The sequence below is a fragment of the Amphiura filiformis genome, chromosome 3 (genome assembly GCF_039555335.1).
Source record: "Amphiura filiformis chromosome 3, Afil_fr2py, whole genome shotgun sequence".
In the NCBI taxonomy this organism is placed as follows: domain Eukaryota; kingdom Metazoa; phylum Echinodermata; class Ophiuroidea; order Amphilepidida; family Amphiuridae; genus Amphiura; species Amphiura filiformis.
In genome coordinates this window covers 73983858-74004839 of record NC_092630.1, presented here as the reverse complement: position 1 = coordinate 74004839, position 20982 = coordinate 73983858, and the positions used below count along the sequence as shown (strand labels likewise).

At 35.2% G+C, this 20982-nt stretch overlaps 1 protein-coding gene across 2 annotated transcripts in view; it reads left to right on the top strand.

Annotated features, from left to right (window-relative positions):
- The first annotated feature begins 614 nt into the window (after nt 1-614).
- The window catches only part of LOC140149104 (uncharacterized), a 99076-nt gene continuing 78708 nt past the window's right edge, over nt 615-20982 (top strand). For both annotated transcript variants that reach the window (XM_072171273.1, XM_072171272.1), the window contains exons 1-2: nt 615-829; nt 20199-20261. In XM_072171273.1, the coding sequence (XP_072027374.1) occupies nt 752-829; nt 20199-20261 (141 nt within the window). In that variant the 5' untranslated portion in view covers nt 615-751. The remainder of the gene's footprint in view (nt 830-20198; nt 20262-20982) is intronic.

Here is a 20982-nt window from a genome sequence, read left to right as displayed (position 1 = left end):
TATAAGAAATGAATATTATTATTATTATTTATTTGTAAGCGCTATTTTAGCACAGGCATAGTCCATTGAATTTACAACTGTGTGACACAAACAGGCGAAAATAGTAACTTTTAGCACAAGATTTACAATTTAAAATGCGAAATTTGACTCGAAATATGAAACTCAAGACTCGAAATTCTTTTTGTTCGTCTTCCTCTTCTTCTTCCTTTTTTTTTTTAATCATTATTATTATTTTTTTTTTAATCATTATTTTTCCCTCTCTGAACGATATGAGCATAAAGAGTCGAATATTGATAGTTTTGGCCAACGATACATCGCCGGTTTTGGCCATCCCACGTCCGGGTTGTACCAGATACAGGGCGCACTGCACCCAACGCGGAAGTAACTTTTCCCAAGCGTTTATACTTATAAAAAAATTATACATATAATTATATTTATAGTACTCACAAAAATATACACTTTAAACCATAATGTTTTCGATATTCTTTAGACTTTATAACAATACATGAGAAGAATATAGATATTTCGTGATGATCGTATTAATAAAGTTTTCTTTCTTGCTCGATGGAAATTAAAAACTTTAACTCTAGAATTACTATACTACTTATTTGTTGACATGCGTGAAGCAGCTGACGGATAGAGGAAATTCCCATAGAAAAACCTTGACAAATGACAAATTTATACGGTTGAACCTGATATTTCTTTTGAATTTTGATTTTAATTGATAAATTGATGTTTAAAAAGTGTGACAATGGCGAACAGAGACGTGCCTATTTATGAAGATGTGAAGTTATGGCAGAAAGATCAAGTGATTGATTGGCTAAATACGGTAGGTCATTCATTGTTGGCATGTTCATGTGTTTGGTATTGAAATCCGGGATTCAGTTATGCAGTGCATTTGCATCATGTGTGGGTGTGTGTACGTGTATAGACCTTTTTCCCTCTTTCCCATCATGCACTATTCCAGGGGGGTATGAGTGTCGTAAAATACATCATCTCCCCGGGGGAGTACAGAGTTATGTTCATTACATTCTGTAGGTATGCCAGGCAAACAGATTTGCTAGTCAGCCAAATTCCATGTATGTAGTTACTCCATTTCCGGAGGTTCTGCGCCCGAGCGCAAAACCTCCAAAACCGGAGGTTCTGCGTATAACGTGCGCAGAAACTCCGTTCTTGGAGGTTTTGCGCATGGACGACAGTGACTATTATTATAGTTAATAAACCACCGCAGCGTGCGCAAAACCTCCAAAATCGGAGTTTTTGCGCCCGTCGCAAAACCTCCGATATTGGAGTTTTTGCGTATCAAAACTAACATTATAATAAATGTTTAAAACATGCTTAACTTCATTACTTTTAGTATACGCAAAACCTCCAAAATCGGAGTTTTTGCGCCCGTCGCAAAACCTCCGATATTGGAGTTTTTGCGTATCAAAACTAATATTATAATCATGCTTAACTTCATTACTTTTAGTATACGCAAAACCTCCAAAATCGGAGTTTTTGCGCCCGTCCCAAAACCTCCGATATTGGAGTTTTTGCGTATCAAAACTAACATTATAATAAATGTTTAAACATGCTTAACTTCATTACTTTTAGTATACGCAAAACCTCCAAAATCGGAGTTTTTGCGCCCGTCATAAAACCTCCGATATTGGAGTTTTGCGTATCAAAACTAATATTATAATAAATGTTTAAACATGCTTAACTTCATTACTTTTAGTATACGCAAAACCTCCAAAATCGGAGTTTTTGCGCCCGTCATAAAACCTCCGATATTGGAGTTTTGCGTATCAAAACTAATGTTATAAAATTGTTTAAACATGCTTAATCTTAATTACTTTTAGTAATAGTATACGCAAAAACTCCAAAATCGGAAAACCTCCATTTTTTAAAATTGAATATATCGGACCCCTTGAAACGTCGATAATGTATTCAAGTCATTACAATTGAGAAATCTTTTGTCGGTATATGTGATGCAACCTCATTGAAACCTCAATAATATATTCAAGTCATTGCAATTGGGACATCATTTGTCAATATACGTGTGATCTGCCGACAATAAACACCGCTAATGAGTTTCCTATTCACCTTGGCTTATCTTATAGGAGAGTAAGACGCTCTTTATGGGATTAGCTTATAAGACGCTCTTTATGGCAACAATTATTCCTACTTTACCCAAGGTTATTTAGGATAAGCCAAAGTTTATCGACGTTCTTTTGAATTAGTCATTCATGCAGCACTTTTAAGTTTCATGAAAGTTTTGGCAAATATAAAAAGAAAGGGGAAATATTGTTAAGATTTAACCAAAAAATAATGATAAAATAAAGGATAATAAAACATATTTCAAGTTGAATTAAATGGTGGATTTGCGTATCCACACGAATAGCATAATTATATATTTAAACTTCCGAAATGTAATATACTTTTAAACATGCTTAATCTTAATTACTTTTAGTATACGCAAAACCTCCAAAATCGGAGTTTTTGCGTATCAAAACTAATATTATAATAAATGTTTAAACATGCTTAACTTCATTACTTTTAGTATACGCAAAACCTCCAAAATCGGAGTTTTTGCGCCCGTCATAAAACCTCCGATATTGGAGTTTTTGCGTATCAAAACTAATATTATAATAAATGTTTAAACATGCTTAACTTCATTACTTTTACTAGTATACGCAAAACCTCCAAAATCGGAGTTTTTGCGCCCGTCGCAATACCTCCGATATTGGAGTTTTTGCGTATCAAAACTAATGTTATAAAATTGTTTAAACATGCTTAATCTTAATTACTTTTAGTAATAGTATACGCAAAAACTCCAAAATCGGAAAACCTCCATTTTTTTAAATTGAATATATCGGACCCCTTGAAACGTCGATAATGTATTCAAGTCATTACAATTGAGAAATCTTTTGTCGGTATATGTGATGCAACCTCATTGAAACCTCAATAATATATTCAAGTCATTGCAATTGGGACATCATTTGTCAATATACGTGTGATCTGCCGACAATAAACACCGCTAATGAGTTTCCTATTCACCTTGGCTTATCTTATAGGAGAGTAAGACGCTCTTTATGGGATTAGCTTATAAGACGCTCTTTATGGCAACAATTATTCCTGCTTTACCCAAGGTTATTTAGGATAAGCCAAAGTTTATCGACATTCTTTTGAATTAGTTATTCATGCAGCACTTTGAAGTTTCATGAAAGTTTTGGCAAATATAAAAGAAAGGGAAATATTGTTAAGATTTCACCAAAAAAATAATGATAAAATAAAGGATAATAAAACATATTTCAAGTTGAATTAAATGGTGGATTTGCGTATCCACACGAATAGCATAATTATATATTTAAACTTCCGAAATGTAATACTTTTTTCAGTATAGGTGTCTTCTATAGATGTTTTGATCGAATGGGTTGCATTTGTTACACAAAGACAATGATTAATTTTGACTTCTAAATTAGTCTTGCACTTCTGAATTTTGACTTGTCACATCAGAAATTTTATTCTTTTTAGTATATGCAAAAACTCTAAAATCGGAGTTTTGGCGTTAAGATTTCACCAAAAAATAAAGGGTAATAAAACATATTTCAAGTTGAATTAAGTGCAGTTGTTAATGTTGGAGGATTTGCGTATCCACACGAATAGCATAATTATAACCATAAAACTCCGATAGTAACTATACATACATGATTTGCGCATCAAAACTAATGTTATGATAATTGTTTAAACATGCTAAATCTTAATAACTTTTAGTGTACGCCCTCCGATATTGGAGTTTTGCGCATCAAAACTGATGTTATAAAATTGTTTAAACATGCTTAATCTTAATTACTTTTAGTATGCGCAAAAACTCCAAAATCGGAGGTTTTGCGACGGGCGCAAAAACTCCGATTTTGGAGTTTTTGCGTATACTAAAAGTAAAAGGAGGTTTTATTACAAACTCTAATGGTGACCCGCAGGTCAAATTGCTAGAATTGTACATTAAACACACCTAAACAGACACAGTGCAATTTGCAGGCAGCAGCTTAATCAGCGCCAATATTGCAACATTGAAACAAACAACTATACAAACATCAAACCAAACCCCATCCCCCAGTAGGCAATGAGGACAAAGTGCCTTGCCCAAGGACACAACACGTTGGCACGAGCGGGGCTCGAACTCGCAACCTATGGATTATGAGTCGGGCGTCTTATCCACTCGGCCACACGTGCTCCCACATTAAGATTAAGCATGTTTAAAAGTATTACATTTCGGAAGTTTAAATATTATTATGCTATTCGTGTGGATACGCAAATCCACCATTTAATTCAACTTGAAATATGTTTTATTATCCTTTATTTTATCATTATTTTTTGGTGAAATCTTAACAATATTTCCCTTTCTTTTTATATTTGCCAAAAACTTTCATGAAACTTAAAAGTGCTGCATGAATGACTAGTTCAAAAGAACGTCGATAAACTTTGGCTTATCCTAAATAACCTTGGGTAAAGTAGGAATAATTGTTGCCATAAAGAGCGTCTTATAAGCTAATCCCATAAAGAGCGTCTTACTCTCCAATAAGATAAGCCAAGGTGAATAGGAAACTCATTAGCGGTGTTTATTGTCGGCAGATCACACGTATATTGACAAATGATGTCCCAATTGCAATGACTTGAATATATTATTGAGGTTTCAATGAGGTTGCATCACATATACCGACAAAAGATTTCTCAATTGTAATGACTTGAATACATTATCGACGTTTCAAGGGGTCCGATATATTCAATTTAAAAAAATGGAGGTTTTCCGATTTTGGAGTTTTTGCGTATACTACTACTAAAAGTAATGAAATTAAGCATGTTTAAACAATTTTTATAACATTAGTTTTGATACGCAAAAACTCCAATATCGGAGGTTTTGCGACGGGCGCAAAACTCCGATTTTGGAGTTTTTGCGTATACTAAAAGTAATTAAGATTAAGCATGTTTAAACAATTTTTATAACATTAGTTTTGATACGCAAAAACTCCAATATCGGAGGTTTTGCGACGGGCGAAAAAACTCCGATTTTGGAGTTTTTGCGTATACTAAAAGTAATGAAGTTAAGCATGTTTAAACAATTTTTATAACATTAGTTTTGATACGCAAAAACTCCAATATCGGAGGTTTTGCGACGGGCGCAAAAAAACTCCGATTTTGGATTTTTTGTGTATACTAAAAGTAATGAAGTTAAGCATGTTTAAACATTTATTATAATATTAGTTTTGATACGCAAAAACTCCAATATCGGAGGTTTTGCGACGGGCGCAAAACTCCGATTTTGGAGGTTTTGCGTATACTAAAAGTAATGAAGTTAAGCATGTTTAAACATTTATTATAATATTAGATTTGATACGCAAAAAATCCAATATCGGAGGTTTTGCGACGGGCGCAAAAACTCCGATTTTGGAGGTTTTGCGTATACTAAAAGTAATGAAGTTAAGCATGTTTAAACATTTATTATAATATTAGTTTTGATACGCAAAAACTCCAATATCGGAGGTTTTGCGACGGGCGCAAAAACTCCGATTTTGGAGGTTTTGCGTATACTAAAAGTAATGAAGTTAAGCATGTTTAAACATTTATTATAATGTTAGTTTTGATACGCAAAACTCCAATATCGGAGGTTTTGCGACGGGCTAAAAACTCCGATTTTGGAGGTTTTGCGCACGCTGTGGTGGTTTATTAACTATAATAATAGTCACTGTCGTCCATGCGCAAAACCTCCAAAAACGGAGTTTCTGCGCACGTTATACGCAGAACCTCCGGTTTTGGAGGTTTTGCGCTCGGGCGCAGAACCTCCGGAAATGGAGTAACTTCATACCTCCAAATTCGCCGAAAATGTCAATGCATATTTACATAGAAATTTAAAACAACTGGCCGAAGAAGGAAACCTAAAGTTGTTTTTTTAAAACTTCCGTGGTCGGGGTACGCGCTGGTGAATTGCGATCGCGTAAAAGTGACAAGGTCGCCTACTACGCGCCGAACAGACAACCAATGGGTCAACCGACTTGTTGTCAAGTGTGTTGATCAGCCAATCAGCGTGATTGCTTATTTTTTCTGTGTGTACGCTCGTAGACGCTTGGCGCACAGCTCGGACCACGGAAGTTTAAAGAAATTAACTTTACATAAATATGTTTTCTATACTTCACTTGACCCAAATATATGATTTTTATGGTGATAAGACACTCGCTCATGGAATTTTAGAGAGGATTTTGATAGCAGTTCCATTAAAAAACCCTGCTATCATAATGAGACAAAAGATCTAGAAACACCCCCGAAATGCCGTGTTGGGGAATTTTGCTAGCTGAATCTTTTTGACATTGTTTGATGAAAGTCAATCTTTGACAAGATGTAACTTTGCTACGGAAAGTGCTATGAAAAAAGGGTTTTCAGTTTTGGCTTTGTTTACTCAAGGGCTTTAATTTGATATATAAAATGATGCAGTTTGATGGCAAATTTGAATTCACCTAGCATACCTACATTCTGGAATACGGACATTTCGACTGGTGCCTTCATCACAAAAAAGGAATCCCCGATAATGATGATAATGGCGCCACGATCACTAATACCTTTCGGGGGCAAAAAACAACATTTCTATACCTTATGGACATGGTGTCGTCACCAAAAAAAGTTCCCTGTTATTGAAACCTAACTTTGTATACATTTTATAGACCTAATGGTGAATAACTGATGACGGAACACGCAGTGATATTTTACCGGCGTCCGTTTCACTTTTTTTTTGGAGTTGAAAATAAAACGAAAACAAAATCTCTTACACAGATGTTCTGCATCGCTCCGTAACTGCATCACTCGTGTATTCAATAATTGCATAATTAGTAACATCGATGGCCTTTACGATAATCCGCATATATGGAATCAGTATGCCCATATTAAGACAAATAATTGCAAAGGCCTGGCAAAGACCATCGGATGCACACGATCTATGAGGTTGATGAACTACGTCATACCCCCCTGGAATAGTGCATTGTGGGATAGAGGGAAAAAGGTCTATATCAGTTTAGGCCTATCGCCTATTAAATTAGGTGTTAATTTCCAACAGTAGTTATATCCAGCTCTGCATAGATCTTATTGCTAAAAATATTAAAGTGAAAGTTTGTTTGGCTTATTATATATAGCGGAAAAAATAAGACTCGTAACACCGTACCTATAGTAGCCGAAACATCATGGCCCTGTTCCTTCCTCACTAGGGCCATGAGTGCCATACGACGTAAAAAGCAGGGCACCGTGAACTCACGTCAGCGGTGATGACGTCACACTGACGGCATCTATTTATAGGAAGAATTCAAAACATGGCGGCGATAACAGTCACAAGTCTGGTCTTTTACATCCTCAAATGTGCTCAAAATTTACGAACATGCACCAAATATGTTTTGTTTAAGTCTCATCTTCACGTGAGGAATGGTAGGAAGTGGTATTTATGAGAAAAAGTGGTATTTTATGTGTACACTGGACCAGATATGCTCAGGAGTCTCAGACCTTCGTACGGAGAAGGCCAGTGGAAATCGTAGTGACGGAGGTGTGAGTACCTCAGGCTACGTACCTAGAGGAGATGGCGTGCATGTTGTTTGCAGACATCTCTGGTTGTTTGAATTGGGTGCAGTACTCATGCTAGTTGTGCATTGCATAATGCGTGACTGTCACTGATGCACGAAAGGTTGCAATGCACATGTAAATTAATTAAATTTTTATCCTCAACATTCGGATGCAAATGGATAAATATCATGGAAAAAGTTGTCATCATGATTCGGATATCGGCCATTTTGCTGATGACCCGTCCCTGAATATTAAAATGTAGTGCTGCACATGCGCAGTGGCGATGAAAAGCAATAAAACAAAATGGCAATTCGCACACCGATTCTGCCGCTGCAATTAACGTGACATTTTAAGGTCAACTTAAGGTCCAACATCCAAAATAATAAAATAAATATATTTTGTAAGTGCTGAATTCTGAAATTTTGTAGAATTTTGTTGCCTGAGTATCATCATGAACGCTGGATCCAATGATGTCAGTGGATTTATCAATCATTGAATTAACCGCTATGCCTGTACTGAAAAGCTGAATAATTTCTGCCTATACATGTATGTATAAGCCGAACAAACTTTATACATGTATTATAGCCACCTGTCACGATTTATCATGCTAGGTCCTACTAATTGAATAGGAATTTTTCAGACAAATATCATCAAAATTGCTGAAAATGTATAAAAAGGCAACTTATTACACATTGGGGAATTACTTTTTAGTATGTTTTCAAGAACTAAATTTTAATTGTAAGTTTTACCGACGGGGAAAAAAGTTATCGACAGAAACTCTTACAATAATACTACAAAGTTGCAGAAAAATGACAAATTTGCTAGAAAATTTGGACATGCATCCCGCGTTTCCAATTGAAATACACAGGAAGACCACCTGCTGTACCAAAGGTCACTTTTCCAGACTTCCTGTCTAGAAGCTTTAATGCATGTGCATATTTTTTTTGGGGGGGCGCTTTGGGGGCACGAGCCCGGGGGTAAAAGCAGGGCGGCCAAAGCGAAGGGGCAGCAAAAAGAATTAGTAAAGAAAAAAAGGAGGAAAAAATTTGAAAAAGTATAAAAAATTGTGAAAAAATTGTACTATACTTCAAAATTTGTTGCTTTTAGGGCACTAGCATCTATAATCCTTTTTTTTATTTATTTTTTTTTTTTTTGCTCTTCACTTTTTCAAACCACCAATTAGGTCAACCTTTTTGGGCTGTTGAGGAAGGGGCGGCAAAAATTGAATTTTCTTCAGCCCCCCGGGGTAGGAACGGCCACGGTACGACATTAAATTAAGTGCCTTTATATAGCCTAGTATTAAGACGACTGTATAATGTATAGTTTTCCATACTTCAAATGCTTTATTCAGCCTGATTAACTCTTGAAAAGGCTTAAAAATGGCTAAAAATGCGTTTCTACTACTCAAGTTTCAAATTGACCCTTAATATTTTCTTTGAATAAATGCGATTTCTTTACACATATTTGCTGTTTTTTTAATTAGATAACACACCATCATATTGTTTCTCAACATTATTTTTAAGTGATTAAAACATTTTTGTGTAATTCTAAAATGAATTGCACTTTCCACCAATACACTGTGAGCTACGTTACATGCTTTTAACACACGTTATTTGAAAGAAGACTTAGTTAAGTAAAACAGAAGTATCAATGTAGTTTGCAGTTTTTGAAAGAAAAAGCTCATAGATTTTTAAAAATCATAGTAAAAATCTTGATGTTTTAGCATTTTTGGCATAGAAAATGTTTTGAACATGTGACATTTTGACCGACCATGTTAAGAGTGGTACGTAAGCTACGTTACAAGGATTCCATCACTTGTATTTGTGCTTCCTCCTAATAATATGTTATAGGTACCAGTGATCGAACCCTATATTAAAATTAACAGACATAGCGTTCTAACATTTGCAAATCACATCAAAACATTCAAAAACGTGAACTACATTACTGTGAGCTATGTTACGCACTCATTTACGCATTTTAAAAAACTTCTATGAAATGGTGAAATCAGTTAAAAAATTACATTTCACTCAAGTGATCTTTCATTTGGTTTTTATGACCTTGCTGAAAGAAAAATATGAAAGTGGTGTTGGCAATCTTTTACATTCGAAAGTAGTATCTAGTCTTAAAAAACACAAACAGCAGGTCTTTTTGTTTGCACATCTTTTATTTTGTTGTAATTTTGAAAAAAGTAAAACAAATAATGCGAACATTTTAGTAATTGGAAGCATTTGGAGATGACAATTAATACAGGTACCCACCTGTATGAATGAAGAAATGGTTAGATTTGTTGAATTTATTGCACCAACACAAGGGCAAAATGTCTAAAATGAATTGACTGCAGATTGGCTCATTCTGTCCATCTCAAATATATGACTTAAAAAATTGGGTCTTCTTCTCAGAATGTTTTCATGACTGTAAATGACGCAAATTTCGGGACAGGAAATTTTCGACACAGAGTGAAAATATTTTTACCTTCTGCTATGAAAGATGTGTTACAATATAAACTTTTTCCACAATAGACAACAAATAATTTGTAATTCCCTGTGTTTTTTATGCTGCTGAAATTATCCACAATAAGATATCCGCATCAAAAGTTTTAATGACCCCCAATTGGGACATGGGATTTTGGGGGCTGTGACACCCTGTATAAGCAATTTTCTCAAAAATGAGAACTTCTTTTAATATAAGATATAAAATTAATGTCAATATTCAACAACTACTGAAAAAAAATTAGAAACCCTGTTACATATTATAGTTATGACCCCAGAAAGTAGCGGGACTGCAAATAGGCACCTTACCAAAGAATGACCTATCCAGGAGAGTGGTATGGAAAAATTGCTGAGTTTTCTAAATCCCAGAAAGGCTCCGGGTCCTGATATGTTACCTACAAGATTGACTAAGGAGAATGCTACCATCCTCGCACCAGTAGTAACACGCACCAGTAGTAACACTTCAGTCCCTTGACTCTGGAACAGGACCACATGATTGGACTAAAGCAAGTCCGTGCAGTCTTCAAGAAGGGGAAATGGTCAGATCCTGCAAATAACAGTTTGTCCATCTCTGTACCAGCATCTTACTATAAATAGGCTAATGTTGTGTGTGTGTATGTATGTATGTGGCATATGTAAAAGGCTCCGTCAGTTTCGATCCAAATGTCGCCAAATTCATACGGGAGAACGAGGAATATACGGGAAATGGACTGGACTTTATTTGGTTGAAATCGGTCAAGAATTGGATGCAAAAACAGTGAAAATATGGGTAAAAACGCGTAATGCGCACTACGCCAATGCGCGCATAAACGGCGCAGAGCCATGCGACTTGCGAGCCAGAGACCAGTGGACATGATAATACAGAAAAAAATAGTTTTTTCGCAAACGAAAATCACAGTTAACCAACTATTTTTTGGACAAAGGCAGTCTTTTTGTTTTTATAAGCTGATGTGATCCCAGAGGTGTCCTCAGCTTTGCCGTTCGCTCTGCAATTGATTTTCTATGAACATTCAGCAACCTTAGAACGTGGGGAAAAAGGGTCCAAACTGGATGTAACTTACATGTATGTGGCTCTGAACAACTGCCCTGTGTCACTAAATCAAGGTAGATACACCTGACACCATAACTCCATACTCAAACATACTCTTAAAGTGTTAACCGGTCATGAAAATAACAAAATCCTCATCTTCAGCGACATTTCGGGCTTCAATTGTATTTTAAAACTATTGTGAATTCCATGGTATGAAACCTGTTAGATCTATATCTAGTAATATCAAAAGTCTTTATGACTTTTTGAAATAAACAAATCAAAGTTTCAAGTTGAGGGCAGCATTATATGACATTGCTATTTTGTTCAATGGGAGACAGAGGATATTAATACATATATGAATCATTGCTACTATGGCAGCATTCCAAAAATATATTTTGGATCAAGTTTTATTTTTTTAATATGGATCCTTGGCCCCATTCTTTCATAAACAATTTTGATGCAGTGTGTAACATACATTCTTTTGAGTTGCATGTGGCATGCATTATGTAACATTAAGACAGCAAGGCTTGCATGAAGCCCACGCTAGCTGCTAGCTAGTGGGTGTAGCTCTTAACCAGAGCCCTTGTGATTTGAACTAAGTCAAGTCTAGTGACTAGAGCATAAACCATGCACAAACCCTGTGATCGCAAGACTCCCCTCTGATCGCAAAATATGTAGTAACATTTTCAGACTGAGAAACTTCTTATTTACACATGTATCACAGTATTTGTCACAGTTGTTGTTCTTCACCCTGTTACCTCCACAGAAGCAACCTTACCTGGCACAAAAGTTAGCTACAGGCCACTTACACTGTCATACTCTTTTTCTAATCTCAAACAGGATTTATTTGGAGGGGGCGAGGAGCTAAAAAGTGACCCTTTTGTGAATTTTTCTTTCAAAGAAGGGCTAATTTCAATGCTTTTATGCTTTTCTCTCCAAAAATAATCTGGCCAAAAAGTGAGGGTCGTATGATCCACAGAATTGACATTAACACTCATGGTGGTGGTCAAGACCTTTTTTCACAGTTCATACCACTTGTCAATTGTCATTATTCAATACCCCAGAATAAAAAGGAGTGTGTCCACAGAAACCTAATTACATACCTTCATTTATATAGAGGTTGTGCATATGACGTATACCGTAAATATGGTGGACTACTCAAATGCATTCAACAAAAGCATGATTGCAATCTACCACGATAGTTTGTCTTAAGTGCGCTTCAGACTCCGTATTGTACGTACAATATTGTATGTACAATACTTTTCGTGACGTCAAAAAAGTATTACGCGTGCAATTAATAGTATGTACCGGGAAAATATATATTGTGCTACAATCATTGGTTTAATTGTGACCGTACAGCGCGAATGAGCCGTAAATGTCCTCAATTGTATTCTGAGTTACAGTGTAAAATGGGCATGAAGGTCGTATTCATAGGTACCTCAATTTGGTGCTACGTGTACCTCATTTAATGAGATACACGTAGCACCAAATTGAAATACCTATGAATATGACCTTCATGCCCATTTTACACTGTAACTCAGAATACAATTGAGGACATTTACGGCTCATTCGTGCTGTACGGTCACAATTGATACGTAGTTGCCAAATTTCTAAGAGTGGTAAATTTAGTGAGTGTTCGTGTACGGAATGATGAACATCTTTTATATCTTTTGTATTCAACTGTACTTAATATTAAAAGGGCTATTAATACTAACGATATTAATAATATTAAAATTGTAATAATAATATAAATGGCGCATTCAGTTCTTTTTATTTATTTATAGATTTATTTATTTAGGCCTATTTGTTTATTTATTTATTTGTTTATTTATTTATTTATTGATTGATTGATTGATTACTGATTGATTAATTGATTTAGCGATTCATTTATACTGACATTTAGTCATATATTGATTTAGTCGGTTTCTTAAGTATTATTTGTAGGCCTATGTATTTATTCTGGTTTTGATTTGATTGATACTGATATTTTTATTGTTTTTTAAAGTTTTGGCATATAACATTATACATTATAACACGTTGTGTTATGAATTTGCAACAGCTTTTTACATGTTGATATCGTTGAGGCATGTTATGATGGTGTATGTTATAGACCTACTTATGATCATCCCAATACATCCATAAGCGTGTTAATGTGAAACGAGATTACTTGAAATATATATTTCAGAGTTGAAAGAGTTTCAACTATACGAACATAATTCTGAAATATGTCTCTCTGATTGGTTGATTGTCAAGAGGATTACGGCATCCTCAAAGCGTCTTGCTGTAATTCTCTAATTGATATCTATTATAGGACCGATCTTTTGAAATCCATACAACCGTGTCAAATGAAATAGTCTCGGATCGTAGTTTGTGGACGATACAGATTTCGGAATTGTATTAAAAATAGGCACAAATCACATTGAACAGGTTGAATGCTGGCAAAAGTAGATAAAATAACTATGGGTCGAATTTACATTAATCAGTGTCCTGGGCCAGGATAACATTTAGGACTCTTTCGCATTCTAAAACAATACTTTGAACACCAAATGTCCTTGCTTTCATTTTCTCATTTAATTTGTTTTAATTGTAATTAATTTCTTTGTCCACTGGCTCTGTGGTAAATCCGGTATTGCCAAATATTTATTGTCCATTACCCGTGTTAATCTATTTATTTATTAAAATGCACCATCTATTAAATTCCTGTAATACAATGTATAGGCCTAGTGTATTTGATAACAAATTTGTTTTTATTTTTTATTGGAATTTGGGTGCCATTACACGATTTCATGTATACAAAATATGTTTGGGCATGGCGGAATTAGTATATGATTAAAGATAGACATACTCTTAGGCCCCCTTTTTTAATGTTTGTACATTATTAATATTAATATTTATGTACAAAATGCAAACGAATGTATATATATTTGATTGTTTTGTAAACATTAAATTTGATGTTTACTCATAATTATGTCTGGAAAGTCAGGGGAAAACTAAGAAGCATCGGTATTTAGTTTCCTGGGAAAGTGGATGAGCAGTGAGTATTAAAAGCATTCACCCTAAATCTTTATTTTATTTTTATTTTTTTATGAATTTATTAGGCCTACTGGTAAAGTGCAGAAAAAACCTCAAAACGCACTCTAGGATTTTCATCAGCAGCAGTAGAAATTTATCTTGCATAAATTTTCTGGTGTCCTCGCTTGGATTTAGCAAACAATGAACCGTCAGGGTTATAGCGCGTTATTTAATTTGATTCAACTAGTCGTGGCACGTGCACGTGTAATACTTTTTGACGTCACGAAAAGTATTGTACATACAATATTGTACGTACAATACGGAGTCTGAAGCTCGCTTAACACACATAACAAATGTACTACATGTACGATCAAATAGGTTGATGACAACATTTGGTTGCATAGACTGCACTGCGCCATGATTATGGTGAAGGACACCGGTTCAAATGCTTTGTTTGGAGCCAATCAATAAAATCATGCAGGGCCTCTTTTCAAGCAGCCCAACATTATTTTGCATATATTCTGTCCCACATCAAAATGAATATGATGATGAACAACAAGCTGTGTGGGTAGGTAGGTGTGTAGTACTACAAGCATTTACTTAGATTAATTATATCCTGTTGTTGTGGCACCACCCTGAACAAGGGAGTTCTCACAAAGGTGTTTGCATTTCTTTTCAATCAAAAATCTATAAATGGATCACCTGTGCTTAATGTAAATGTTGTCAGCACCAAACTCAAAAAGGAAAAAAGCAAACAGAAACACAATTAAGGGACCAAGAGGAATGAGACAAAAGTGATAGAGTAAAAACTGAGGAAAAAGAGGAGGATGGCTGGTTGTTGTAATCGTAGCACCCCTGAGTCACCTCTCACCACTGCGGTCGGGTTTTAATCCCCGCAGTACTGTAATTGAGAATTGTTGATCCACGAGTCCCCCCCTTCTAAATCCTTCTAAACCATTGCATTCTATGAGGCAGGAAGTGGTCAAAAGTACCAATCTATGAAAGTCACCCAATTGGGCTTTCAAATTATGCATTTGGTAACCCTGCTAAACAATATATCGAGGGTTGACAAACAGAAGGCTTAATTAACTCAAAAAGTGCCTTTTTGAGAAAAACAAGTAAAATAATAATTTTGCATTGAGATGTGACCAAGTATTATTGTGCTATAGATGCAATAGGAAGTTGAATTGAGTTAAGGCTTTATGATTTTAAGAATCTCGGGTATTACAGATTATTTTGGTACCAAAATCTCAAAATGGCCAAAAGTGAGTTAAGGCCTTCTGTTTGTCAACCCTCGATATATTGGCTTGCATCGAAATCTGAATCTGAATTAGTACAAACTTAATGGTTTTAATTGAAAAAAGATACCGTCAAAATTACTATCAAAACTTACCAGGACCATCAAACCACAGATCTTTTTATATGGAAGTCAAGTAAATATGAAATTTGTAGAAATACCACAGTTCTTTTCAGTTCATCATTGCTTGCCTAACATGATGGAATTGATTCTGACACAAGATGATTACTCATTCTATTTTCTCAGTACGTATTCTATATTTATCTGTAAACAGCTGATTGACTGAATAGGTACAGCAGCTACAGAAAGGGAAAGATCGGCTTTACTGTACAAGAATAAGTATATTTAAGCGGGGTTCGGTTTTTGCCGGCAAAGTGGCAAAAACTTGTTTAAACCAGCAAAACTTGCAAAAGCTCATAATTTTTATAGTCAGTCAAATATAAAAGTAACACGACAGAAAGCTCATGAACAGTAACACACAACTTTTAATGAATTTGATATGACACATTTCAGTCAAGTGCACTTGTGCGCAATGAAAACCCATAACTTTAATTTCTAGATATGTTACTTATAAAGTACAAAATCTGGCCTTATTACACACAGGAAATTATTTATTTTCCCGTCAAAATTTTTTTAATTCTTTATTCAAAATGTTGAAATAATATTAGTAATAACTGCCAGGAAGGGTTGCTGTCCATTTTAAGTTGAAATAACAAGGTAAAGTGAAAGAAACCCCACTGGTTATTTTGGCCATTTAACATGCAGTTCTATGGGAGGACATATTATCATAATTTTTAAATTATGATAATATGTCGAACTTTGCTCTGTTGACCAACAAAGAAAACAAATTTAGCTGATTCCATTTAGGTGCAAGTTGGGACATGTGTAAACATTACAAATATGCAAAAAAATCAAATTTGAAAACAATTAACCAATTTCATATTATAAGATCGTACATTATGGCAAAAGGTGAAATATTTTTATTACTTTTTTAGCTTTTGCCATTTTTGCAGGCAAAAACTGTTTTTGCCAAGCGGAAAAAACTGTGGTAAAAACCATGGTTTTTTCCACATGCAGCAAAAACCTGCGAACCCTGTAATAAAGCCTTTGAATTGGTGGATGGGATATAAATTTCCAGTTTCTTATCTCTCACCCAAGGACTAAGATCAAAAGTGTTATATTGATTGTTGGAAGTGCATGGTCTACTTTGCTAACTTTCTATTTTAAGCTATGAAAGACCAGCATGCTTTTTATAGGCTAAGCTAGCCTGGCTTGTGCATTTTGTGTAGGTCTGGACCATGGATTTCCATGGATCCAAGTGTGCGTCCCTTATGAACTAGCCTAAGTAAATAAAACAAATGTAGCCATTTTAAACTAAATGCACCAGTCTCTTTCATTTTTTTTGTACAGCAAAAAGAAAAAGAAAATGAACATTTATAAAACAAGGTCTTCGAAAAAAACCCTGCTCTCGCTGGCCTCTATGTTTCCCCCAAAAAGGTCTTCGAAAAATCTGGCCGAATTGGAGTAGTATGCCAGATGCAGCTACTTTTAGGGAATGCTTTAAAAACTATTTATCTATAGAAAGCATTACCCCCTCCCCCATTAGGGGGGGCATTTCCCCAAAAATATTTTTCTTGCCCCCCCCCCAACTTTTGAGGCAAACCCCCAAAATTACGTAAATTTCCACTTTTTGGCACTGAGTAAATCTGCAAACCATACTCTAAACATCACAGTAAAATTCGCTATAAAGTTCAGATAAAGAAGGCTCTAATCATTTCCTAGGACCTTGTTTAGTTCTGACCAACAGGGGTTCAAGACTCAAGAGCAGGGCCGGATTTACCATTGCTTACCATCTTCCTTTTTAGCCCTAAAAACACCATGTTTTGGGCCAAAATAGGGTAAAATTGCACAAATTTGCGCGCACTGGTCAGTTGTAAGCTGTTGTATAGTAAAATTCACCTTCATTTTGGGCTAAATTGAACATTTTCACGTACGTCATGCACAAAAATGTCCTGCTAAAATCTATACTCATCTACCCCTAAATTGTAATGCTCCTGCTACCACCATCGATTCCTAAACCCTGAGCATTAGCCACTTGAGTGCACATGTCTTCCTCACAGTGAGTTTGGGGTCTCCAAATTTTGGCCTGGCCCAGGGCCCCAAAAAGGTAAATCAGGCCCTGGTCAAGAGGTCCATGTTCTGGAATCAAATACATCTCGCTAGTAAGCCAGCAAGAGAAAAAATCTTGTAACATTTAAGTTTGTCACAAAATGTCTTAAATGAAAATGAAATAGAGAAGCAAAGAAACTTTAACTATCTGCGACCTTGGGTATGTGAGTCCAGTTGCTCTACCATCTGAGCACAGATTATGCATGTAGAAGCTGTGATCTGAGCTATCCTAGCTATAATGGTCTGCGATTCCAATTACCAATATCTTTGTTCGGGCATTGGGCAAGAGTAAAACTGTGCTGCTGTGACCGGGGATCATGGTGTGATGCCATATTACAAATTATGATACAATCTAGGAAGTTAATTGCAGTAGAAGGAGTCAGTGAAGACTAAGCTTTGAAATACTTAAAATAAACGATATATACATTTTTGTAGGACCCTACAGAGGAACTGACTAGGTAACACTTTTTAAATGAAAAACAGGAGCAAAGAAATAAAGAATTAATCACCATAAAAGAATTTGTCTAACTTTTTCTTTACTGTGATCACTTTATTCTTTATGTATGTGGTGTGGACTCTACTATCATTAATTTTAAAAACTACAAAGCAATGTTTTTACCATATTTCTAAAACACACAATAAAATTGCATTTTCTTGTTTGTCGTGGTAATTATTTCCTATGTGAACTTATGAATACATCAAAAATAATAATAGTAATAGGCCGCTGTGTAGTCATCAAAAAGTGGCAGTAAAAGTCAAAAGTTGGTGCAATGCAGCCCGGGACTTGTCATTCTGTGTAGAATGCAGGTACCTGCAAGGCTTAACCTAACTAATTCTGTACAAATGTGGATATAAATAATATCTGGGATTATATAACAAATTGGCTGCTCTACAGGTATGTGTAAATTCTTATTGATGTGTTCACATGTGTATGATTATAGATAACAAAATCTTTATAACTCTAGTAGAATTGTCTGTTCCCACAAAATCCAGAACATTGTATTTTTTGTTTTGAATTTTATTAACTGTAAATAAACGAGGCATGAATGTTTGGCATATCTGCTCTTTCAGTTACATTGCAGTGTATATGAACAAATTATAAAACAGATAATACCTTTTTACTTTGGAGATGTATAGGTGTTTATAATTAGTTAATCTGCACAAAGTCAAAATCTGCCTCCAAAGAAAAAGGCAGTATCTGACAGCAATAAGCAAAACAGATACTACATTTTTACTGGGAGGGCAGTAATTTCTTCATTTCACACCAAAAGACCACTTTTTTAAAGTTAAATGTTATATATTTTAATACACATTTCAGAACTTTAGTCCTAAACTTTCATTTATGCCTGTATGTGCCTCATACGCATGGACCTAAAGAGTGACTTTTTTGGTGTTTTTGTGTCAGAGCTGTAGCATGACACTTCGCTACCTGGTCTCCAGTGGTGGGTATAATACTATCCTGACAGGCAGGTAAAAATGTCAAAAGTACCTGTCCGTGTGGCAGGTATTAAAATTTGAGATTCAATGTAAGTTATCTAAATTTTGGGTTATCCAACTGGCTGGTAAAGAAATCATGCCATGGTTTATGTCCTAGTAGGAGTCACACCTACAATCAATACATACTTCCTTTTAAAAAGTCTTGCAGTGAATAAATTTCACCCTTCTGCCATATATGAAGTAGAAGATGCTGAAGGTATCAGTGATCCTGTCGAAATTTGTAGGAATAGCGTAGATGTGATGAATAAGTCTTTTCAATTCTCATTTGGTGTTTTTCCATTTGATAATTGTCAAACAGGACTAAACAGCTATGCTGAAAAAAATTTGAAGCAAAGTGGAGCAAAATGTGTTTTATGTATAGACGAATCCAATGAGCCAAGTCATGGTCAGGATTTGGTCGGCCATTATTGGGTCCCCGCAACACCAAACTGGTGTTGTGACTGCCCAATTGGGTGGATTAAAGCCGCTTAAAAATCGATGTTAGATTCTTTTGTGTTGTAAACTGTCATCATTCTTTTGTCTACGTGTAACACAGGTGATAGAATGCAGTTTAAAATACCCTCCAAGGCCGCATCATTTCACATTTTAGGTGAGATTGAGCCGACGGGGACCCAGCTCTGGCTGCCATTGAGGTGTAGGAATGTGTGAAATTGGATTCGTCTATATCTGTACTAGCAACCTCCAACTTGGCTAAAATGTCAAATTTTATCCCTATTACACTATTTTACACCTTTCACACTGCCCTGATCATCACATAAAAAGGTCTAGCTTGGTGACGCCTGGGCCTGCGGTTTGCGATACTATGCAGCACATTCTGTGAATGAGGTGATGATGACATGATTCAATTAGCCAATCAGAAATCCACTTTGTGTTTTCAAAATCGGGCAGTGCGAAGGGACTTTGCAAAATACTGTAGGTCAGGCTTGTCTAGTATAAAGTTAGTACACATATACACCTAACCAAGATGCAGAAATGTGTTGGGTTTTTTTGATGATTTTTAGATTTTCTGATTTAGTAAATCACTGATATTACCTTTAATGTTTTATAATAGTATTATATAAAATATTATTTCATGTATATAGAAAGTGTTTGATGAACTGATTTCTTTACATTTCTTTTACAGATTGGTTTTGTCGAGTTTGTTGCTGGTTTTGAAAACAATAACATTGATGGAAAACGGTTGCTTGTGAGTCATTTAATAGCTATATTTAGTATCAAATTATGTTTCGATATATCTGAATCACAAAATTTTATTGCTGTGTTTAGAAGCTGAAGCATTAGAAAATAAGTATAAATGATTTTTGTGTTGCCTAAACAAATGTCCTGTGAGCTATAGGGCAATACAATAAATATTTTTGACTTTTGATATCAGTACAATTAGCTCCCCCTGATTTTTACTGTGTGAAACAAGCATTTAAATATATTCTTTGTATTAGCTACTTATATCAGTAAGCATTTAGAACAATATTTTCAGCAAATTCAGAAAGTATCTAATTAAGTACTCTGTTTTATAAATTATGTTACAGTGTGGGATAATCATGCCCTATCACCCAGAACAAAAATGGGAAATTGTTAGTAATTACTACTAGTTATTTGTGCTATTAAAGTGCCAACAATTCTAAATTTTTGTCATTTTCTTTTCTGTGCATCATGCATTTATATATTAGAAAGAAATCAACGGATTGATAAATTGAAACTTTGAATTATGGTACTTTAATTCATGTGTGTCTCCTGCTATTGTCAATTATGATTGTGCCATAACAGATTTTGAGATATCAAGATGTTCATTACATGATATATCATATTAATCTAGGTGATCTGACTTTAATTACCACAGCAATTAAGAGAAACTAATTGGCATTGATTAGAAGTAATCCATTCAGAGTTTAGCCTATGCAGTCATGTGT